A 23,856-nucleotide genomic window follows, 5' to 3' on the forward strand; every position below is an offset into this window, starting at 1 on the left:
CAGACACAGTCACCAACACAACCTCAAGGACAGACAGGCACATACCCAGAAAGACTCAGAAAGTCATCACAAGTCACCAAGGCTCTCTCTCTCACCCTAAATACACATCGCCAAACAAAGATGCAGACTCACACAACTACAAAAGTACACACCTGGTCACACACACATACACAGAGTCACAAAGTCTCTCACACACAGACAGATACCGAGCAATACACAGTCACACACAGAGAAAAACAGACACACACAGTTGCACACAGGCCCCTGGAGATACAGAACAATGGGCGCATTGTCTGGGCGGGCAGCAGCTGGGGAGGAAGGAGCCGAGTGTGGATGGAGGAGGCCGTGGGGTCTGCGATACCACCCCCACTCACACCCACAGCATCCTAAGCCTCTTCCCTCTTCCAGAAGCCGGATTCGGCTGGGACCTGGATTTGCTGAGGGATTCAGCTCCCAGGTGCCCCCTCCCCAGCCTCCTTCGATGTCTGGTGGGGGACGCTTGGGCTCCCCTGTGGACCAGCCTCCCTCTGGGGCTCTGGGGACACGGGATCCTTTAGCCCTGATGCTCCTCTGTCCTCCTGGAATCATCCTGGCGATTTGCCTCTCATCCCCACGGGGCAGCGCCTGGAAATCGGGAGCCTTAGCATCTGCTCCTAACCTCGGACTCCAACTCCTCCAGGACTCACACACCCTCCATCTGAGCCCTGCCAGCCGGTGCGGGCCGCGCCTGGCAGCATTGTGGGCTCCCTATTGTGGCCGAGACAGAGACGTGGGTCACAACGTCCATCCCTTAGTGGCCTTGGGTAGAGAAGTCACCGTCCTGTCAGTGAGTTGCCGTGGGGCATGGTGTCCCTTCCTCTCCCCAAAGCTAGCTCTTCTCACCTCCCACGCTAACCAGGCAGCCCCAGATCTCAACAGAGACTCCTTCCAGGACTTTCCTTACAGCCCCCAGCCCCTTTTTGCAGGTCTCTCCAAACTCTTAGCCTCAGCTACTGGTATCTGCTATGTGCCCTTGGACATGTCACTTTCCCTTTCCGAACCTCAGTGTCCTAGTCTGTAAAATGGGGGGTGCTAATGAAGCCGAGAGTATTCTGTAGTCTCAGAGTGGGGGTGGGGATGGAGGCTACAGGAGTGAGTTGGTATGTAGAAGCCACCTCAGCCCGCCCCGCCCCTCTGTTGTCAGATCTGTAGGAGTTCCTGATTTCTCAGTCCCTGGGGTGTCTCCACACCGCACAGCCTCAGGCCTCCCAGGAGGCCATACCTGTAGGAGGGAAGGAGCAAGGGAGCGACGTGCTGAGCTGTCCCGGACACAGCCTTGCTTTTGCAACACTTTGCTTCCTCCAGCCCCCATCCCCTTCCTCCTGGGGGCCGAGGGGAGGCAGCCAGACACACAACCGGGGCCAGCCAGGACTCTGGGATTCCCCCTGGCCTGGGCTAGGGGGAGTGGCAGGAGACTCCAGCTGGAGAGTCTCCAGCCTCCTCCCCCCTGCCCCTGTCCCCGGGCTCCCCTACTCAGGCGGGGCTGACGGCTGGACTGGGCAGCTTGGGGGCTGTCCTGAAGGGGCCATCCAAGGCTCCTCCTCCTCAGGAACTGGAGTGTTTTAAGGGTTGTTGAGCGCCCCCCCTTCGGGGAGCTCTGATGTAGGGGAGCAGATGTGAAGGGAGAGCACCGAAGTCAGACAGGTTATGTCCAGGTCTCTGAGCCTCAGGCTCCTCGGCTTTCAAATGGGGATGGAGATGCCCCTCAAGATCACGGCACCACCCCAGATGGGACTTTGTCATGGTTCAGGCTGAGAACAGGAGGGACCAAAGGTGAGCTTATCTGTGGGGGCTTAGTGTGACGGGCCACCAAGAGACTGAGAGGAGGGATGAGGCACGACCTCACCAGTCTGACCAGAGTGACCCTGTGGTGGGTCAAACCTCCCAAGCTGCCCTGGACAGGCAGGCACGTGGGCGGGACCTCGGACCGGTCTCCCGGCCTGAGGGGGCACAAAACCCAGCTGGGGCCCTGAGACTTCCATGACCATATTCTCTGGAGCATAATAACTCTGGACCAGCCGGCTGACGAGTCTGGGCATGTGAGCCCTTCGAAGAGTTCTAGGGGGAGACTGACAGGGGCTGCCAATGCGGGACCAAGGCGATGGGGGCCACTCCAGGAGCTGGGGCGTCCACCTGAGAGATGGGCGGTGAGAGGAAGGGACGACTGCTCTGTCCTCTTTCCTCTAGGAGCCCCCCTCCACCCAGCTCGCCTCTGGGCTCGCCTCTGGGCTCGCCTCAGGCACCCGCCTCTCCCCTTCCCACCCTGGAACCCACCTGCCCCCGGTAGCCGTGCGGGTTGGGGAGACCAGACCGCCAGCGTCGCCCACCGCTCAAGTGGGGCCCGCGACTTGAGCCCGCCTCCGCCCCTCGATTGGGCGCTCATTTAAATGTCCGGCCCCGCCCCGAGCTCCGGGCGCATATATATAGGCGGCTCGGCGGGCGGCGGGCGGCATTCTGGCGCGGAGCGGAGCGGCGGCGAGTGTTGCTAGCGGGTCCGGCACGGAGCGGGGGTGCAGCTAGGTTTCCCCCCGACACCCCTCCCCCTCAGGCGCGAGCCCCACCCCTCCGCCGGCCAGGCCCACCCGACCGAACTATCCCCTGCGGCGCGAGCCCGGGGCGGCTCCGGGCGCCCCCCAGCAGAACCCCCACCATGGGCAGCCAGAGCTCCAAGGCTCCCCGGGGCGACGTGACCGCCGAGGAGGCAGCAGGCGCTTCCCCCGCTAAGGTCAACGGACAGGTGGGTGCGCTCGGCACGGCCCGACTCGTCCCCCTCCTCTCGTACCTCGCCCCCTCTAGGGCCTCGGGCCGGGGCCGCGCGCTTTGTCCGGCCCGGGACACGCGGCGCCCCCTCCCCCGCCCGGTCCCTTTGTTCTCGGCGCCGCAGCCCCCGCGGGCGAAGCAAGGGGAGGGGCGGGGAGGGGGCGCCGGCCGGGTCCCGCCGCCTTCTTTGTTCGCGGCCTCGGCCCCCGGCGCTGCCCCCTGGCCGCCCGGAGTGCCGCGCGGGGAACAAAGGCGCTGCTGGGCCGCGCCAAGGGGGCGCCCGGGGGCCGCGGGGCGGGGGCCGGAGGGGAGGGCACTCCCCCCGCAGACTCGACCTCGATAGCCCACGGCTTTTTTTAGGGAGGAGCCGCGAGGTGGGGAGAGCCTGAGGTGGGTGGGGGCCGTTTACACAAAGCAGGAGGCTGGGAAAATAGGCCGTCCAGGTGTGGGGAACAGCGCCCCGGGGCGGCTTCCCGCCCAATATCGGCTGCACGGCTCGCCCGCCAGCCCGGGATCCGCGGCCGCGGGCGGCCCTGCGCGGAATAGAGAGCGCGCCCCGGGGGAGGTGGGTGGGGGCCCCGGGACCCCAGCGCCTCCTGTCGGCCGCGGCCCCTGCGCGCCTGTGCGGGGCAGGAGGGAGAGGTTTGACGGGATGCCGGCTGTGGGGTGAGGTTACAACCAGGCTCTGGGGGTGCGGCGGAACGAGTCGGGACCCCGTTGCGTGGAAGAGGTCAGAGGCGGGCTGGGGGAGGGGAGTAAGAGCCCCGGCCCTCATTGCTGTCTCCTCTGCCCTGCAGGAGAACGGCCACGTGAAAAGCAATGGAGACTTATCCCCCAAAGGTGAAGGGGAGTCGACCCCCGTGAACGGAACAGAGGAGGCAGCCGGGGCCACTGGTGATGCCATCGAGCCGGCACCCCCTAGCCAGGGCGCTGAGGCCAAGGGGGAGGTCCCCCCCAAGGAGACCCCCAAGAAGAAGAAGAAATTCTCTTTCAAGAAGCCTTTCAAATTGAGTGGCCTGTCCTTCAAGAGAAATCGGAAGGAGGGAGGGGGTGATTCGTCTGCCTCCTCACCCACAGAGGAAGAGCAGGAGCAGGGGGAGATCGGTGCCTGCAGCGAGGAAGGCACTGCCCTGGAAGGGAAGGATGCTGCCACCCCTGAGAGCCAGGAGCCCCAGGCCAAAGGGGCAGAGGCTAGCGCTGCCTCCAAGGGAGGAGACACAGAAGAGGCAGGGCCCCAGGCCGCAGAGCCATCCACTCCCTCGGGGCCGGAGAGTGGCCCTACACCAGCGAGTGAGCAGAATGAGTAGCTGGGTGGGGGCAGGTGGGTGATCTCTAAGCTGCAAAAACTGTGCTGTCCTTGTGAGGTCACTGCCTGGACCTGGTGACCTGGCTGCCTTCCTGTGCCCAGAAAGGAAGGGGCTGTTGCCCCCTAGCCACGTTCCCTCTCCTCCTCTCCCTCCTGTGGATTCTCCCATCATCCATCTGGTCTTCCTCTTAAGGCCAGTCGAAGATGGTCCCTTGCAGTTTCCCAAGTTAGGTTAGTGATGTGAAATGCTCCTGCCCCTGTCCCTGCCTCCTTCCCTGTCCCCACCTGTGCAGAAGGCAGTTGCTGGTTTTCTTCCCCAGTTCTTTTCCAAGTAGGCTTTGTTTACTCCCCAAATCCCTGAGCCAGAGGTGGGGGTGCCTACTCCCACGCCCTGAGTGTCCACCTTCCCCTGTTGTTTGTAGTCTCCTGTGCTGGGCCTAGTGGCCCCTGGGCTGGGGAGGACACTGCCCCTGTCTAGGTTTTTCTAAATGTCTTACTCAAGTTCGAACCTCCAGCTTGTGAATCAACTGTGTCTCTTTTTTGACTTGGTAAGCAAGTATTAAGCTTTGGGGTGGGGGGGAGGTATGTAATGTGAAACAACTTCTTGTTGTCTTTTTTTTTTTTTCCCTCCCATTGTTGTAAATAACTTTTAATGGCCAAACCCCAGATTTGTAATTTTTTTTTTTTCTAACTGCTAAAACCATTCTCTTCCACCTGGTTTTACTGTAACATTTGGAAAAGGAATAAATGTCGTCCCTTTAGTGGTGCTTTTTAATGAGTGGTCTTCTGGGGTAGGGTGAGAAGACTGGTCTACCTCAAACCTTGAGGGGGGACTGAGACAGGTAAGTTTGTGGGGTTCTTTTGTTTTTGAGGGGTTGCCCAGATCCTCATGGACACCAGAAGGGCAGGGAAGTGGAGTCGAAATGAACCCAGGGATACTACTAGGAGACAAGCTCAGGAGGGTGTAGAAATGTACCATTTTATTACAAAGATTCTCACAAAAATGAAAATAGTATCTCAAAAAGGAAACTAGACTACCAATCTTCATCTGCAGAATTGGGGGGAGGACAGAGAGGGCAGGCAGTGTGAGTTTCTTGGCTCACTGGGGGCCAGTGGGAAGGTATGAGAACAGAATCAATCTAAGAATGGCTGATGACAAGAGCCTGAGAACAACAGGGAGTCCCTGAAGACCCAGCCACCCCTTCTAAAATGCTCAATAAGGGCACCTTTTCAAAGCAGGCACTTCAAGATTTTGTCCTATGGCTGCTTTAAGTGTATCCCTTCCACCCAGACCTGGCATCCGTTATGGTTCAAAATTAAAGAGTTCGGGAGGGATGGGTGGCAAGGCAGCTACTAGAAAAGCTCACCTAACACGTGTGCCCTGAGCTCAGGGCCCTGGTTCCTGTCTAGTCCCTGGGGATATTTATATTTAATATATTTTTATATAAATACACAGAGAAATAGAAAATATAAAATCTGAGGGGTTGTGGGATAAAGGTGGGGAACTTGGCAAGAAGCCAGACTGGAGAGGTCTGTTCAGGCCAACTTGACCTCCTCCTTGACCCTGTGGAGAGAGCAGAGATTGGCATGAGATAACCCACCCTAGAGGCTTTAAGGCAAAAGTGTGGGTACAATGACTTCCACAGGACCCCGGCTGCCCAGGTGACTGCTAAAGGCTGGGGCTTCCTAGCTCTGCCTAGAACTGCAGAGACAGACAGACTGGTCCCTGAAAGAGGCCTTTGTAAGCTGGACCAGCTGTCCCTGCGCCTTCCCTCTCAGCGTGGTGGGACAAAGGGGCTGGTGCTCCAATGCCAGGGAGATGATAGACAGCTCCTTCCTCACCCTTTGGCTTCTTGCTTCTCCTCCTTGGTTTTCTCCTCTTCTGTGACTTCTAGAACATAAGAGTGCAGGGATGGCCAAGGGCAGCCCCTCTGGAAAGACCCATGGGATCTCCACTTTGAAACCCCTTCCCCAACACTACAGCTCACTGGACATACAAAAGAGAGAAAAGCCCATCCCAGGCCCTCCCAGCGAGCCCTGCAGAGGACAAACAGGTTGGACCGGTTTCCCAGCCTGCTAGAGCCTGAACCCGGTGGGTGGAGGCAGCCCCCTGGGAAACTGGGGTGAAGCACTGAGAAAAGGTCTTGGGTGGTATGTGAGAGCCATGCTCCCGACCACGGGGAGCCCAGGCATGTCCCTGGCTCTGGAGCCTGGCAGGGCTCAATCAGCCAGTGAAGATGACGAATTGAGTTTCATTCTTTTGTGGGCCCTGCCACTTCTGGGAACCAGTGAAAGGCCCAAGTAGCTAAGGAAGAGCCCTAAGGAGCTGGCAGGGCCTGAGTCAGCTCCCTCCTCCCAGTGCCCTACATAAATTCCTCCTCCAGGGCCTGGGGCTCAAGATCCAAGTCCTGGCCCAACCCAAACCCACCTTTCTTCTCTTCTGGGTCTTTCTCTTTCTCATCTTCTGTTTTGACTCTCTTGGCTTTTTTGAAGTTGGAAGAGTTCTTGCGACCGCCTTCTCCCTCCTCGTCAGAGTCGGAGAACTCTTCCTCACAGGCAATTCGTTTGTCCGAGGAACAGACTGGGAAGTAATGGAAAATATGGGTGGGAGAGCAGATTCTTTATCTCAGGGTCTGCCCAGCGCTTTCTTGCATGTTCCCCCAAAAGACACCAAGGGAAGGGGACCTGGACCCTCTAAATTATCCCTACAGGCACAGGTACTTGGGTTTCTCAACAGGTGGGCAGCTTGGGGAGAATGTGGAGCCAGGAACAGTGGAGGGAAGTCAGAACTGCCTGCGGAGTAGGAAGGTGGAGGCCCCTGGGTCTCGGTCTTACTTGAAATGCGCTTGTCAGGGTCTTCTTCATCCTCATCGCCACTCTCCTCTGGAATGGCATCCTCAGGAATGGCCTGCATTTGGACCCCAGGCGCGTGGGGCAGCATTCTCAGGTTCTCAAACAGTCGCTGTCTATGGCCAATGGTAGAGAGGTGGCTGGGCTCTGGTCAAGGACCAACCAGAGCCTGGAATGTTGTTAGGGGTGTGGGGGAGGATATACTCACTTGATCTTTTCCAGGTACTCATTAGTGTTCTGGTTAGTCATATTGGAAGGACTGATGTGAAGTTTGAAATCTGGTCCAAAGTATTCGAAGTAGTCGTTGTATGGAAGCTCTAATTGGGGCAGAGGGTGAGAGAGTTAAGAGACTGGCCACCATGGGACCCTGAGAAAAGCATCTGTAGGTTTATCTGGACCTGTGAGCCCAACTATCAAACAGAGAAGCATGCCTCCAAGATAGGGTGAGGCTTGGGTACCTATAGGATTTCAATTTTTTTTAAAGCCATTCTCCAGTGTCCACACCAGTGGTGTGTTTGTGTGCATACGTGCACGTGTGTGTGTATGAAGCAGGCTGAATCCCCTGGTTTAGAAAAATTTAGGCAATATTCATTGCGAGCACTCCCTCAGTCACTACCCCAGTTACCCTACAGAGTATGAATTCCAAAGCTATAGATAAGCACTGATAATTTTGTCCAGACCAGCAGCTGAGGGACAGGGGACAGGGTCAACTAAAGGACTCAGAAAAAAACTGACAGCTACGGTCTGAAAACCACAAGAGGATAGCAGGAGAATCAGACTCTGAAGAGGAGAGGTTGTAGAGCCAATGGGAAAGGGGCACGTGAGCTCCTGCGCTGCCCAGCCCAATCTGGCCCTGCAGCTATTACCATTAGGGATCTCTGTGTCCAGGGCCACAGCTGTTTCGTATGTCCAGCACCGGGCGACATTACGAATGGTGTAGCCACCTCCTCCCAGCATCAGCATAGGCAGGTTGAAGCTCTTCACAAATTCCACACACTTGGCGTGCCCTTTGGTGGGAGAAGGTGTGCCAAGTTGCAGGAGCACCCAGCAGGACCCTGCCCTCCCGTCTCTATGCTACCTGGCCTCACCTTTGATGGTCAAATTGAAGCAACCTAACCGATCACCAGACAAGGAGTCAGAGCCACACTGTAAGACGACTGCACTGGGCTGGAACATCTCCATTACTTTGGACATGACCTGAAAGGACACAACCTGGTCACTACCAGCCTCAAGAAAAGCTATTTGAGGTTCAGGCTGCAAAGTGTGGGTGCAGCACTTTCTTCGGCTCCTTATCACTCACTCCTACCTTTCCACTCTCCCTCAGAGAAAAGGGAGTACAAGCCTGGGCTTCTCATTTCCCCAATTTCTTCAGTTTTCCAATTTGAGAGGATCTCCAAGAGCCTTCTAGCTCTAATAAGGAGCCTAAGACAATCTCCTTATCAATTCCCTAAATCTTTCCCTCCTTTCGTTGCTCCAAGAAGCCCTTCTGATGCAGCCCTTAGCTGCATCTGCTCTACGCATTTGGTCCTGCAGACTTTGAGCCTTATACTGTGAGGAGGCACTTCACTTTTGTTTATCTCATTCTCACTAGATTCTAATGTAACTGAGGACAGAGACCATAACTTAGGCTTTTCTGTTGCCCTTACTACAAGGTACATAGTAGGCACCTGGTGTTTGCTAAACGACTACCTAACCTAACCTAACTAGGTTACTACTCTAGTAATGGTTCCTTATTGCTTACAGGTGAAGATTTAACTCCTCAGCATGGCATTCAAGGCTACCTTTGAAATACTGACCCCGACAAACATTTCCCACCACATCCTTCAACACTCCTCCCTCACATCATACTGGCCTACATACCACGTATTGGCACCTCTATGCTTCTGCTGGTGCTGTTCCCTCTGCTGAATGCCACCCCTCCCCTCCAGCCCCCGCCTCCTTCACATGGGTAACTCCTCATTTCTCAAAGTCCAGCTCAAATGTCACTACCTCTGTGAAATCATCTCTGAATACGCTTTCCCCAGCCCATGTTCATCCCTCAAAAACAGCACTGACCACATGCTGTCAGGGATGTGCTTGCCTCCCACACCACAGACTGTGAGGTCTTCAAGGGCATGGATCATGTCTTAGCTATTCTTATATCCAGCAGAGGGCCTGACCCACAGAAGGCATCAGTAAATATCTGGATGAATTTTGTTCCCCTAACTGGCCACACAGCATGCAATCCAGGGTTCAAACACATCTCATTTCCAGCCAGCCTCTCAGTGGGGAGACATCCCGAAGTACACTGGAGGTGTTTTGCTACCCCTCCCTTAGATCAATCCTGTTTATAGCCCAGTGGTGGATAAGCCTAAGCCACTTACCGGCTTGAAAATGGCCTCATAGGACTCGTCATCAATCCCATCTCGGAGCGGGTAGTTAACAGCGTAATACTTGCCTTTGCCAGCTCCAATATCCTAATCAAGAAGCACATTAAAGTAAAACTGAAAGATGATGAAGCTAGGAGGAAGTTCAAGGATGAGGGCTGGAAGGCTAAGGAAAGAAGCAGTGGTTCTAAGAGAGATAAGCTGGGCCCATGAGGTGGGCCAGGGACAGAGCAGGTTAGCACCATTCCCCTCACTGGTGGAACAAGTCTAGCTCACGTCTCTGGACACACCACTGAGTCTGCACCCAGGCTGAGAATCATTTATGGAACCAGAGACTGAATATCCTACCACACAGCATGAGACCTCTCCCCCTGGACTAGGTTAAAGGTGGCTGGGGGCTGGACCATAGAAATAACACCCACCCCACGACAACCCTTTCCTTTCCAGAGCGCTTTACTGCTCACTCCTCTACCCACCACTCTCCTCTCTAGGGAGGTGTGGAAGGAAAGCAGAAACGGAAGAAGAATTCTTCAAAATTGGAAAGGCTCAGTTATTATAATGCTTGCCACGGCAAACAACTGAATTAGTGCCACTTTTTCACCCAAGGGCCACTGGCATGGCAAAATGGCTGGTTTCATTGTATTCATGCTCTCACAAAGCAGAATAGTTTAATGAATCAGTTTCCAGGGATTCTTATCCTGAGGTCCATGGATGGGCTTCAGTAGGAGGAGGCATCTATTAACTATTTGATAACAAATGTAAAATTTCATGTACTTATGGGGAGAGAGTACATAGCTTTCAGTCAGATGGTCAAAGGGGAGGGTAACCTAAAAACATTAAGAACCCCTGAGATGGTCCATAAAGGTCCCAATTCCTAGCCCGTGGGAGAGAACCTGATGTTTCTAGCCTAAAATTCAAGCTGTCTGGGACATGTGAATAGTGTAATGCAACTCAGCTGTGGCCAGGAGGGAAGTGCAATAGTCAGGAGACCCCCATCCCTTCCAACCCTTTATGTACCATCATTCCCTTCCTCCAGAATAAGAGAGGGAAAGAGACCATGGCAGGTGTCCCAGGCTGGGGTGTGGTATTCTGAATGGCAGAAGACGCAGGAAGTGGTTTTTGGTGACATGAGATAGGAGAGTTAAGAGCTGGCAGCTGAGGGTGAGCTGGTTGGCCCCTGAAGGGAGTTCTCACCCGTAGGTCCCCAGTTCCTGGGAAGTACTCTCCATATTTATGAAAGGACACAGTCATGACTCGGTCTGTGGTATAGAAGGCCTCTTCCACGCCATCGCCGTGGTGAATATCAATGTCAATATACAGCACCCTCTGGTGATACCTAGGATCAGAAGGGGGTCAGGGGGTTCTGGGGGCTCTTTGGGAGTGGGACGCGCCAAGGGCGCCAGGTCCCAGCTTACCGGGCTGGCTGCCTCCCTCAGGTATCTCTAAGCACCAGAGACGCGGAAACTGGCTGAAGGAAGGTGGAAGAGCGGCAGGGTGTCTCCAGAGGCCTGACCAAGCCGATCAAGTCCGATCTTCCTACTCTACAGCCAGGGTCAACTCCAGCCACACAGGGACACTCTGGAGGCAGGATCTGAGCAGCGCCTGCCCCTGATCTTGCCGTGGGCTCAGATCAAATCAAGACCCCGTCAAGGAGAGGATGGCCAGAGACACTCACCGAACACATCCTAGCCAGCACACTGCTAGGAAAAGCAAACTAGGGAGGCAAGCCCGGGGGAGGGGGAAATGGGAACCTGGCCTAAGGTGCTCCTCCAAGAGACAAGGCCAGGAAGGCATACTTTAGCAGTTCCAGGATGGCCAAGACGATATCATTGACGTAACAGAAGCCAGATGCCTCGGACTTCTTTGCATGGTGTAGGCCCCCAGCCCAATTCACAGCGATGTCCGTCTGCTGCTTATTAAGTTTCACGGCACTTGCTGGACGTGGGAAGAAAGAACACAAGCCTGTTATCAAGCCACTCTCTCCCTTTCCTCCAAGAAGCCAAGGGAACCCAGTGAGAGGTAGGACCTGCCTATTCAACAGCTGTATTGTACAATTCACAAGCCAGTCCTCTCCCCCTACCCTATTCCAACAGGAATAAACATGATATTGGCTACTCTAAAAAAACTGTTTTCCAAACTGAAGGTGGTAACTCACTAGTAGGCCTTAAAATTGGTTTAGTGGGTTATGATTAGTATATATATTTTTAAATGAGACAGACTAGAATAAAAATATCAGAATAATAGTAAAGGTAACCACTGTTTTGTGAAACTGGCTTCAGAGTGAGAGAGGGTGTTGTGCACGTGCATGCATAACCTGGATTGCAAGTGTAAATACTTCTAAATGTGGTTCATGGTCAAAACGTTTTGAAGAGGGGCTTCCCTGGTGGCGCAGTGGTTAAGAGTCCGCCTGCCGATGCAGGGGACGCGGGCTCGTGCCCCGGTCTGGGAAGATCCCACATACCGCGGAGCGGCTGGGCCCGTGAGCCATGGCAGCTGAGCCTGCGCGTCCGGAGCCTGTGCTTCACAACGCGAGAGGCCACAGCAGTGAGAGGCCCGCGTACCCCCCCAAAAAAAAACAAACAAAAAAAAACATAGAGGGAATTCCCTGGCGGTCCAGTGGTTAGGACTCCACGCTTCCACTGCCGGGGACCGGGGTTCAAGCCCTGGTCAGGGAACTAAGATCCCCCAAGCCACATGGAGTGGCCAAAAATAAATAAATTAAAAAATTAAATAAATAAAAAGATTTACTGAGTAAAAAAGTAGGCACAAAACTATACATATATATGACACATTTTTTGTAAAATACAGATGTATATATGTTATGTCCAGATATATGCACACAGAAAAAAGCATGGATGTACAAACACCAAAATGGTAACGATGGTTATCTGTGGACAGTGTGATTGTAGTCAGTTTTTTTCCCTGTGCACTTCTTTGTTTTCTGAGATTACATTAGGAGGTGGTAGCGAGGGGGGAGGAGAAAAAACAATGATCATAGAAAAATAAACATTTGTTAAAAAAGGGTAGAGTGGGACTTCCCTGGTGGTCCAGTGGGTAAGACTCCACGCTCCCAATGCAGGGGGCCCAGGTTCGATCCCCTGTTGGGGAACTAGATCTCGCATGCATGCCGTAACTAAAGATCCCGCACGCTGCAACTAAGACCCAGTGCAGCCAAAATTAATTAATTTAAAAAAAAAAAAAAAAACTTCCTAAATTTTAAAAGAAAAAAAAAGAAAGCGTAGAGTGATCCTGGAGGTAATCTAGACATTACAAATGGAAGTGGGAGATGCGTGGGGAGTATTTCTGACCTCCAAAGGTAATTACCATACTCTTTTGTAAGACAGATGATGACACTTCCCATTTTTATAGCACTGTGCAGTTCACAAGTTACTTTTATGTACAGCATCTCAACAAGCCCATAAGGTCTGCAGAGAGTTCCTGTATATAGGATGTCTTGGTAGGAGAGGACAGCCAAGGACACCTGTCTGTACCATGTCAGATTGAACCTGGACTGGGACTAAACCAGGACATTTTCAAGACCTAAGGTAAAAACTCACAGGACCATTTTACATGGTCACAGGTCAGCCTCACTGGGATAGTGGCCTAAAAGACAGACCTCACTAGTACAACCCAGCACAGCCTTTAAGGAGGGATGTATATTCCTTACCCACAGAGCCACCAGTAGATAGCTGACAGAACTCAAAGAGGCCATCAAATACCGGACAGTCCTCACCAACGTTAACTTGAAAAAACATAGGAAAAGGTTAGTTTCCACAATTTCCTTTAGTTTTTGTTTACATATTTATGAGCTGATGAAAAAAATGCAGAATTTGGATTCAGAAGGCTTGGGTTCTTGTCCAGGCTCTACTACTTACTGGCTGTGTGACTGGGTCCAGTCACTTAACTTTGTTGAGCTTTCGTTCATTATCTATAACTAGCAATAATGACATCCACCTTACCCAATTGTTGAGAAGATTGATAGAAATCTTATATGGGGAAGCATTTAGCAAGTAAATACTTGGAAAATGTTGGTTCATTCCTGAGGGAGAAAAATACAGCCTCTTATTCCAGCCTGGGTTTGTTCCTGGACCTCACTCCAGCTGGCCAACAAGGAAGTGAAGAACAGAGACCTATACTGTCATCCACTGGATGCTTAACAACGTGCCGGACACTATGCTCAGTGCTTTAAGTACCTGGTGTCGTTTATCCTCACACACCTGAGGTAGGGTTTGGTCCTATTTTATAAATGGAGAAACAGGCTCAAAGAGGTGAACTGTCAGTAAATGGCAGAGGCGGTATTCAAGGATTGGTCTGCCTGTCCTAAAAGCCTACGAAAATATACTCTGGCCTCTTCCCCAGTAATTTCACATACACAGTCTCATTTGATCCTAACAAGCCCATAAAAGCTGGACGAGACAAATATCAACCCCACTGTGCAGAGGAACAAACAGATGTGGAGAAGCTAAGTGACTCGCCCAGGGTTATATAACCAGGCAGTGGTAGAACCAGAGTCCAGGTGTCCTGACTCCCACAGTCCAGTGCTCTTCTACTATACCAAGTGACAACTGGAGGAAAGTTATTTCAGGCCTAAGGGGTAAAAGTACAAACTAACACATAATGTGGAACCACATGCAAACAATAATGCAAATAAAATGAAAAAGACAGGAAGGGAAGCACACCTGAAGGCTGCAGACTCAGAGCTACAGAGGAACCTTATGGCTCCAAGTCTGCTCTCACAGAAAAGGAAACTGCTGAGATGTCAATGATATACAGAAGTTAGAGGCAGGGGTGGGGCTAAATTCTCGTTCTCTTGTCCCAGTCTTCCCATTGCATGCATTATTATCAACAGGGGTTCCCAAAGTAGAGCAAGGAGGAGGAGCCCTAGGATGAGGAGGGTAGGAGAGCCCAGCTTAGACTGTGGTGACCTCTTGAGACACAGCTGAAGCTCAAGGTTTGCAATAACCACAAGAGTTACCACCTCTGGCACTGCCCTAAACTTGGGAGGGTGCTCTGATCTGGTGCCCTGCCAAGCACAGTGCTCCGAGGAAAGGTGGCGTGTGTATGGGGGTAAGCAGTAGGTGGCTCTCTCCCCCACTTCCCAGGTAAACACTGGGAGGCTGTGTCAATAAGAACTTTGGTCCCTGAGGCCAGGCTATTTATTTATCCATCGGCAATTGATTTCCCTCTCTGGCTGCTTCCTCCTTCAGTGGGCTTGGTCTGTCTGGGTTCCCAAACCTTTGCTTATACTCCTGTTTGAGATGTGGAGCTCCCATGACAAGAAATTGGTATTTTAGAAACGAGAAAAAATATATTCCTTCAGGCCCCAAACCAACATGTGGCTCAGATGGCCAGTCCATTATTCCCAGCTCAAGGGAGCTGTGTGATTACAGATGGAAAAGGGGTAAAATGGGAGAGCAGACCCTCACTTGGGACTAATCTGTGAGACTAGGGAGGACTTTTCTATGGGTTTTCCCTCTTCCCACTATAAAACTTCTCTCATTCTTAGGCTGGCTTTAGACTGATGGGGAGCAATACTGGGTGAGAGATGGGGGAGCAGACGTAGGTCAAGAAGGCACTAAAAAGCATATACTGCAGCAAGAGACACATGGGATTAAACACTGACTTCAGGATAGTGCTTACACCTTGGTGGTGGTGGGAATGGGGTGGAGAGGGGAGTAGAAGAGGAAGGGCATGTGATCAAAGAGAGGTGCCCAGGAGGGCTTCAACTGTGCTGGCAATGTTTTCTTTCTTAGGCTGGTTGTAGGGACATGTTTGATCATTGTATAATTTTTTATAGTTTTGTGTGTGTGTCTGAAATATTTTATGTGCAACATATTTTAAAATAGTCCAGAATCAGGAAACCAGAGTTCCATTCTCCATTCCACCACTATCTTGCTGTGTTACCCTGGGACAGTCATCTCACCTCCCTGGGTTTCAGTTTATACATCTACAAAATGGACAAGAATGCCTCCAAATTTTACCAGCACAAGTCCCTTTTATCACGTTTCTACCATAAGCCTCATGTTTTGATAGACTATCTGCCAAAAATAAAAATCGCATTTATTTATGTTCCAATTTTAATTATTAAAAATTATGTCAGAACTTCTGCTTAAGATTCTCAAATTCTCAAAGTGACAATAAAGCATTTAAATTACATCCTAGCAAGAGCAAGGAAACCAGACTTATTTGGTCTTATTACATGTATTAACTTCCTAGGTTAGGTGTTGGTAAATACTGAAAAAAACTCAGCTCTTCATCCCTGTTATTGTCCCTGTAGACACCCCTGGTTATAAAGCACTGCACTAGTGACATCTCTCTGAATCAAGTCAGTAAGGTGCCTTGAAGTACTTAGAGAACCTCATCCTTTTTTTAAAAAAAATTTTTTAATTTAATTTTATTTTTTTATACAGCAGGTTCTTATCAGTTATCTATATTATACATATTAGCGTATATATGTCAATCCCAATCTCCCAATTCGTCCCACCACCACCACTCCCCCGTGCCACTTTCCCCCCTTGGTGTCCATACATTTGTTCTCTACATCTGTGTCTCTATTTCTGCCCTACAAACCAGTTCATCTGTACCATTTTTCTAGGTTCCACATATATGCATTAATATACGATATTTGTTTTTCTTTCTGACTTACTTCATTCTGTATGACAGTCTCTAGATCCATCCACGTCTCTACAAATGACCCAATTTCATTCCTTTTTATGGCTGAGTAATATTCCATTGTATATATGTACCACATCTTCTTTATCCATTCGTCTGTCGATGGGCATTTAGGTTGCTTCCATGACCTGGCTATTGCAAATAGTTCTGCAATGAACACTGGGGTGCATGTGTTTTATTGAATTATGGTTTTCTCTGGGTATATGCCCAGTAATGGGATCGCTGGGCCATCTGGTAATTCTGGTAATTCTAGAATTCTAGAAATCTGGTATTTCTATTTTTAGTTTTTTAAGGAACCTCCATAGTGTTCTCCATAGTGGCTGTATCAATTTACATTCCCACCAACAGTGCAAGAGGGTTCCCTTTTCTCCACACCCTCTCCAGCATTTGTTGTTTGTAGATTTTCTGATGATGCCCATTCTAACCGGTGTGAGGTGATACCTCATTGTAGTTTTTATTTGCATTTCTCTAATAATTAGTGATGTTGAGCAGCTTTTCATGTGCTTCTTCTCTCTTCTTTGGGGAAGTGTCTATTTAGGACTTCTGCCCATTTTTGGATTGAGTTGTTTGTTTTTTTAATATTGAGCTGCATAAGTTGTTTATATATTTTGGAGATTAATCCTTTGTCCTTTGATTTGTTTACGTATGGTGTTAGGGAATGTTCCAGTTTCATTCTTTTACATGTAGCTGTCCAGTTTTCCCAGCACCACTTATTGAAGAGACTCTCTTTTCTCCATTGTATGTTCTTGCCTCCTTTGCTATAGATCAGTTGACCATAGGTGCATGGGTTTATCTCTGGGCTTTCTATCCTGTTCCATTAATCTATATTTCTGTTCTTGTGCCAGTACCATATTGTCTTGATTACTGTAGCTTTGAGGTACAGTCTGAAGTCAGGGAGTCTGATTCCTCCAGCTCCGTTTTTTTCCCTCAAGACTGCTTTGGCTATTCAGGGTCTTTTGTGGCTCCATACACATTTTAAGATTTTATGTTCTAGTTCTGTAAAAAATGCCACTGGTAATTTGATAGGGATTGCATTGAATCTGCAGGTTGCTTTGGGTAGTATGGTCATCTTCACAATATTGATTCTTCCAATCCAAGAACATGGTATATCTCTCCATCTGTTTGTGTCATCTTTGATTTCTTTCATCAGTATCTTACAGTTTTCTGCGTACAGGTCTTTTGTCTCCTTAGGTAGGTTTATTCCTAGGTATTTTATTCTTTTTGTTGCAGTGGTAAATGGGAGTGGTTCCTTAATTTCTCTTTCAGATTTTTCATCATTAGTGTATAGGAATGCAAGAAATTTCTGTGCATTAATTTTGTATCCTGCAGCTTTGCCAAATTCATTGATCAGCTCTAGTAGTTTTCTGGTGGCATGTTTAGGATTCTCTATGTATAGTATCACGTCATCTGCAAACAGTGGCAGTTTTACTTCTTCTTTTCCAATTTGTATTCCTTTTATTTCTATTTCTTCTCTGATTGCCGTGGCTAGGACTTCCAAAACTATGTTGAATAATAGTGGCGAGAGTGGACATCCTTGTCCTTTTCCTGATCTTAGAGGAAATGCTTTCAGTTTTTCACGATTGAGAATGATGTTTGCTGTGGGTTTGTCGTATATAACCTTTATTTTTTATTTTTTCGGTACGCGGGCCTCCCACTGCCGTGGCCCCTCCCGTCGCGGAGCACAAGCTCTGGACGCGCAGGCCCAGCAGCCACGGCCCACGGGCCCAGCCGCTCCGCGGCATGCAGGGCCCTCCCAGACCGGGGCATGAACCCGCGTCCCCCGCATCGGCAGGCGGACTCTCAACCACTGCGCCACCAGGGAAGCCCCGTATATGGCCTTTATTATGTTGACGTAGGTTCCCTCTATGCCCACTTTCTGGAGAGTTATCATAAATGGGTGTTGAATTTTGTCAAAAGCTTTTTCTGCATCTTGAGATGATCATATGGTGTTTTCTTCTTCAGTTTGTTAATATGGTATATCACATTAATTGATTTGCGTATATTGAAGAATCCTTGCATCCCTGGGATAAATCCCACTTGATCGTGATGTATGATTCTTTTCATGTGCTGTTGGATTCTGTTTGCTAGCATTTTGTTGAGGATTTTGCATCTATATTCATCAGTGATATTGGCCTGTAGTTTTCTTTTTTTGTGACATCTTTATCTGGTTTTGTTATCAGGGTGATAGTGGCTTCACAGAATGAGTTTGAGAGTGCTCCTTTCTCTGCAGTTTTTTGGAAGAGTTTGAGAAGGATGGGTGTTAGCTCTTCTCTAAATGTTTGACAGAATTCACCTGTGAAGCCATCTGGTCGTGGACTTTTGTTTGTTGGAATATACATATATTTTTTAATATGTGATTCTTTTGTGGGTTTTTTTCTCATTTATTTTTGGCTGCGTTGGGTCTTCGTTGCTGCATGCAGGCTTTCTCTAGTTGCGGCGAGCAGGGGCTGTTCTTTGTTATGGTGCGCAGGCTTCTCATTGCAGTGGCTTCTCTTGTTGAGGAGCATGGGCTCTAGGCACGTGGGCTTCAGCAGGTGTGGTGCACGGGCTTCATTGCTCCGCGCCATGTGAGATCTTCCCAGACCAGGGCTCGAACCTGTGTCCCCTGCATTGGCAGGCAGATTCTTAACCACTGTGCCACCAGTGAAGCTCCTGTTGGAAGATTTTAAATCACAGTTTCAATTTTATTACTTGTGATTGGTCTGTTCATATTTTCTATTTTTTCCTGGTTCAGTTTTGGAAGGTTATACCTTTCTAAGAATTTGTCCATTTCTTCCAGGTTGTCCATTTTATTGGCACAGAGCTGCCTGTAGTAGTCTCTTACGATGCTTTGTATTTCTGTGGTGTCTGCTGTAACTTCTCCTTTTTCATTTCTAATTTTATTGATTTGAGTCCTTTCCCTCTTTTTCTTGATGTGTCTGGCTAAAGGTTTATCAAGAGAGCCTCATCTTTTCTTTTTTTTAACATCTTTACAGGAGTGTACTTGCTTTACAATGTTGTGTTAGTTTCTGCTTTATAGCAAAGTGAATGAGCTATACACATACATGTATCCCCATATCTCCTCCCTCTTGCCTCTCCCTCCCATCCTCCGTATCCCACCCCTCTAGCTGGTCACAAAGCACCGAGCTTATCTCCCTGTGCTATGCAGCTGCTTCACACTAGCTATCTATTTTACATTTGGTAGTGTATATATGTCAATGCCACTCTCCCACTTCATCCCAGCTTACCCTTCCCCCTCCCCACGTCCTCAAGTCCATTCTCTATGTCTGCTTCTTTATTCCTGTCCTGCCCCTAGATTCTTCAGAACCATTTTTTTTTTTTAGATTCCATATATATGTGTTAGCATACGGTATTTGTTTTTCTCTTTCTAACTTACTTCACTCTGTATGACAGACTCTAGGTCCACCCACCACACTACAAATAACTCAGTTTCGTTTCTTTTTATGGCTGAGTAATATTCCATTGTTTATATGTGCCACATCTTCTTTGTCGATGGACACTTAGGTTGCTTCCATGTCCTGGCTATTGTAAAAAGAGCTGCAGTGAACTTTGTGGTACATGACTCTTTTTGAATTATGGTTTTCTCAGGGTATATGCCCAGTAGTGGGATTGCTGGGTTGTATGGTAGTTCTATTTTTAGTTTTTGAAGGAACCTCTATACCGTTCTCCACAGTGGTTGTATCAATTTACATTCCCACCAACAGTGCAAGAGGGTTCCCTTTTCTCCACACCCTCTCCAGCATTTATTGTTTGTAGATTTTTTGATGGTGGCCATTCTGACTGGTGTGAGGTGATACCTCATTGTAGTTCTGATTTGCATTTCTCTAATGATTAGTGATGTTGAGCATCCTTTCATGTGTTTGTTGGCAATCTGTATATCTTCTTTGGAGAAATGTCTATTTAGGTCTTCTGCCCATTTTTGGATTGGGTTGTTTGTTTTTTTGATATTGAGCTGCTTGTAAATTTTGGAGATTAATCCTTTGTCAGTTGCTTCATTTGTAAGTATTTTCTCCCATTCTGAGGGTTGTCTTCTCGTCTTGTTTATAGTTTCCTTTGCTGTGCAAAAGCTTTTAAGTTTCATTAGGTCCCATTTGTTTATTTTTGTTTTTACTTCCATTTCTCTAGGAGGTGGGTCAAAAAGGATCTTGCTGTGATTTATGTCATAGAGTGTTCTGCCTATGTTTTCTTCTAAGAGTTTTATAGTGTCTGGCCTTACATTTAGGTCTTTAATCCATTTTGAATTTATTTTTGTGTATGGTTCTAATTTCATTCTTTTACATGTAGCTGTCCAGTTTTCCCAGCACCACTTAATGAAGAGGCTGTCTTTTCTCCATTGTATATTCTTGCCTCCTTTATAAAAAAATAAGGTGACCGGGCTTCCCTGGTGGCGCAGTGGTTGAGAGTCTGCCTGTCGATTCAGGGGACGCAGGTTCGTGCCCCAGTCCGGGAATATCCCACATGCCGCGGAGCGGCTTGGCCCATGAGCCATAGCCGCTGAACCTGCGTGTCCGGAGCCTGTGCTCCGCAACAGGAGAGGCCGCAACAGTGAGAGGCCCGTGTACCGCCAAAAAAAAATAAAAAGGTGACCATATGTGTGTAGGTTTATCTCTGGGCTTTCTATCCTGTTCCATTCATCTATATTTCTGTCTTTGTGCCAGTACCATACTGTCTTGATTACTGTAGCTTTGTAGTATAGTCTGAAGTCCAGGAGCCTGATTCCTCCAGCTCCGTTTTTCTTTCTCAAAATTGCTTTGGCTATTCAGGGTCTTTTGTGTTTCCATACAAAGTGTGCAATTTTTTGTTCTAGTTCTGTGAAAAATGCCATTGGTAGTTTGATAGGGATTGCATTGAATGTGTAGAGAGCCTCATTCTTTTTACCCCCACCTTCAATGACAAAAAAATCTCAGACCTCATTTTTCAATGCACAACTTTAGAATGCTGGTTTCAGGAAAACTGGAGCAAACTGGGAGCCAGAACCAAACCTGCGCACTCCTGAGGGCCTAATATGTCGTCTGTCATGATAGATTTGAAAATAAAAGCAATAAGTTATAACAGCAAAAGCTACTATTCACTGCTTTAAATACATTATCTTGGGCTTCCCTGGTGGCGCAGTGGTTAAGAATCCACCTGGCAATGCACAGGACACAGGTTCGAGCCCTGGTCCAGGAAGATCCCACATGCCGTGGAGCAACTAAGCCCATGCACCACAACTACTGAGCCTGCGAGCGTGCGCTCTAGAGCCCGCGAGCCACAACTACTAAGCCCGCATGCCACAACTACTGAAGCCCACACTACTAGAGCCTGTGCTCGGCAATAAGAGAAGCCACCACCACGAGAAGCCTGTACACCACAACGAAGAGTAGCCCCCGCTCACCACAACTAGAGAAAGCCCTCATGCAGCAACGAAGACCAAACACAGCCAAAAATAAATAAATAAATATTTTTAAAATAAATAAAAAATACAGTATCTTACTCATCCCCCCAAACTCCATTATGAAACAGGCACTACTGTCTTCCTTTTAAAGAAGGTAAAACAAGGCTCAGAAAGGCTAGGGGACATACTCAAGAACACAGAGCTAAGTGGCAGAGCTATGGGATTCAAACCAAGACATCAAAGCTCATTCTCTTGCTTTAATACCAAGCTGCTTCTCTAATGAGAGCCCTCTCTACTGAGAGTAGAGCCTTATCGCTAGAATAAATAAGTTATGGAACGGCCCTAAAGCCATCTAAAGCAAAGGAATGAATCTGTCTCACCTGAGAAGGAAATAAGACCCTGTCAATTCAGACAGTAAGTACCTCACTTAGATGGGGCAGCAGCTCCTGGAGTTGTGCGTGGCAAAGAAGCTTAATGCTTCATAAAAGGTCTCTGTGGTTCTCTAATCATTACCAGTGCACAATTATTGTAACAAATAAATTTCTGCCTTGGGAATCAGACTACCTTGTGGCCAGTAGCAACAAAAAAGTGCCATAGATTTCCTGGTATTTCAAAATAAGCTGTCATAAACTATTCAAAACTTCTTCTAGACAATACTGTTACATTGTTTTATTATGAGATCTTAGGTGCTAAGGGATAATTTCTAAAATAACACAAGTGAGAAATCAGGGATGATAGTTTCTTCCCAAATTTGAACATAATTTTTCCACACAGCTAAAACAATCCCCATAATTCCTATAAGCTGAGTGTGGCTTCTGAGATGTGACCTGTTCTGAGTTTCAAGTCCCAAGGGGCAGGGGCAGAATCACCTTAACTCAAAGATTACATCACCTAGAGTCTAAATGGCTGCTAAGTTCTTAACTAATACTCACATAGTGAGAGCAGTTACAGTTGCATGGGATGACATCCAGTCCATTTTACAAAAGAAAAATCTGAGGGGAAGTGACTTGCCCCAGTCAGTTAAGAGTCAGTGCCGGGACCTATATCACCTGTCTCCCCAACCCAGGTCAGTGCTTTTTCCATTACAACAATTACAGTTTGGTGGGGCGGGGATAATGTTGTGAACCTAACTGGACAAAGTTCAATCTATTTCTTACAATCAGGAAACAAAGAAAACCAGTCTTGAGACAAAAGAAACACTTTGGTACCCTCAGGAAGCAGGGAAAATCAGGTGTCAGCTGAATGGGGGATACAAGGGAAGGTAGGGTGAGTCTCTTCAACTTGAAGGGAGATCCAACTGGGGGCTTGACAGTAGGGAGGGAACAGAATGGACTTACATCTCTGCATCTGCTTGCTGTACTCAGACATGTTATCTGGGCGGATGGAGCGCAAGAATTTAATGTAGTCATCACTGTGGTACTTGGTCATCTCCTCAGCATTGGCTTTGTGAGGGCGCTAGAGGGCAGAGGGGAGAAAAGAGCATGTTATTCTTGACTACTGCCAGTCTTCACTCAGCACTGAGCTAGGTGCTGTACAGAATAAAAAGAAGTGACTGATTAGATTCAGTCCTCAAGAAACTCACAATCTAGTTAAGCAAATAAGATTATCAAAAGAGATTCCGTATCTCAAGACCTAGACTGCATCTCAAGCTCTATTGCCTAGGCAAGTCTATATTTTTTTTCTTTTTTTCCATTTTTTAATTTAAAAAATTGTTTTAAGTATTTAATTATGGTGGCAAGTCTATCGCTTGAGCCTCAATTTCCTCATTTACCAAATAGGGATAACAACATCTACTTCACAGGGAAGTGGTGAGAATTGGATGAGACTGTTAAATCTCTTTGTAAATTGTTTTACAAATCACTTTCTTTTTAATATTCAATATAACAATATATAATTATGGGCCAAATGGCTCTAAGAGTTCAAGAAGAAGGGGTGACTAGCAACAACTGAAATAGATGGGAAATCCTTTATGAATCATCATCACACCAACAATTCTGATCACATCCTCCCCATAATAACTTCCTTGACATAGTAATTTCCAGGTTATCCCAACATTCTGATTCAGCCTGTCCTCTTTTTAAAAATTCTCTTCCTCTCCTGCCTTAAAGGTGGGTCTCCTTCAAAGACAACCCTCTTCTTTTCTAATAACCAATACTTTTATAGTTTATAAAGCATTTTCAATACAGCTAACATTAATTATTTACTCTGTGCCAGTCACTGTTTTAGGCACAACCTTTTAAAGTCCATACTATTATTACCTTCACTTTGCAGTAAGGAAACTACAGCAGAGAGGGGTTAAACATAATTTGCCCAAGGTTACATGGCTAGTAAGCCGGAATAAGAAAGGTCTGGCTCCAGGGACTATTTGACTCTCATTTAATCCTCACTTAATATAACGAGAAATACTGAAATTGAAAGACTGATACTGTTTTATTAAAAAACACCCATAGAGGGCTTCCCTGGTGGTGCTGTGGTTAAGAATCCGTCTG

General features: G+C 48.4%; 2 protein-coding genes across 5 annotated transcripts in view; one reads left to right on the plus strand and one right to left on the minus strand.

The window, feature by feature from the left end:
• Nucleotides 1–1,349: 1,349 nt before the first annotated feature.
• Nucleotides 1,350–4,866, plus strand: MARCKSL1 (MARCKS like 1). The gene is made up of 2 exons (XM_060142719.1): nucleotides 1,350–2,776; nucleotides 3,597–4,866. The coding sequence occupies exons 1-2, from the start codon at nucleotides 2,690–2,692 to the stop codon at nucleotides 4,104–4,106; spliced, it is 597 nt and encodes a 198-aa protein (XP_059998702.1). The 5' UTR covers nucleotides 1,350–2,689; the 3' UTR covers nucleotides 4,107–4,866.
• A 193-nt stretch (nucleotides 4,867–5,059) lies between these two features.
• HDAC1 (histone deacetylase 1) overlaps nucleotides 5,060–23,856 on the minus strand; it is a 40,358-nt gene continuing 21,561 nt past the window's right edge. Inside the window, exons 3-14 of one of the 4 annotated variants that reach the window (XM_060140702.1) lie at nucleotides 22,705–22,822; nucleotides 12,989–13,063; nucleotides 11,118–11,256; nucleotides 10,516–10,657; nucleotides 9,319–9,411; nucleotides 8,044–8,152; nucleotides 7,822–7,962; nucleotides 7,164–7,272; nucleotides 6,941–7,071; nucleotides 6,534–6,686; nucleotides 5,948–5,996; nucleotides 5,505–5,669 (exon numbers count right to left, since the gene is read on the minus strand). In XM_060140702.1, coding sequence (XP_059996685.1) covers nucleotides 5,642–5,669; nucleotides 5,948–5,996; nucleotides 6,534–6,686; nucleotides 6,941–7,071; nucleotides 7,164–7,272; nucleotides 7,822–7,962; nucleotides 8,044–8,152; nucleotides 9,319–9,411; nucleotides 10,516–10,657; nucleotides 11,118–11,256; nucleotides 12,989–13,063; nucleotides 22,705–22,822 — 1,287 coding nt within the window. In that variant the 3' untranslated portion in view covers nucleotides 5,505–5,641. Of the gene's footprint in view, nucleotides 5,670–5,947; nucleotides 5,997–6,533; nucleotides 6,687–6,940; nucleotides 7,072–7,163; nucleotides 7,273–7,821; nucleotides 7,963–8,043; nucleotides 8,153–9,318; nucleotides 9,412–10,515; nucleotides 10,658–11,117; nucleotides 11,257–12,988; nucleotides 13,064–22,704; nucleotides 22,823–23,856 lie in introns of all 4 variants that reach the window. The other 3 variants (XM_060140700.1, XM_060140701.1, XM_060140703.1) reach the window with 3 other exon arrangements.

The sequence above is a fragment of the Lagenorhynchus albirostris genome, chromosome 2 (assembly GCF_949774975.1).
Source record: "Lagenorhynchus albirostris chromosome 2, mLagAlb1.1, whole genome shotgun sequence".
NCBI lineage: Eukaryota > Metazoa > Chordata > Mammalia > Artiodactyla > Delphinidae > Lagenorhynchus > Lagenorhynchus albirostris.

Excerpts from the sequence above, each read along its gene's own strand:
- MARCKSL1 (XM_060142719.1), top strand. The coding sequence starts at position 2,690 with ATGGGCAGCCAGAGCTCCAAGGCTCCCCGGGGCGACGTGACCGCCGAG. Across the intron at positions 2,777-3,596 it reads CCGCTAAGGTCAACGGACAG|GAGAACGGCCACGTGAAAAG; the intron begins GTGGGTGCGCTC and ends TCTGCCCTGCAG.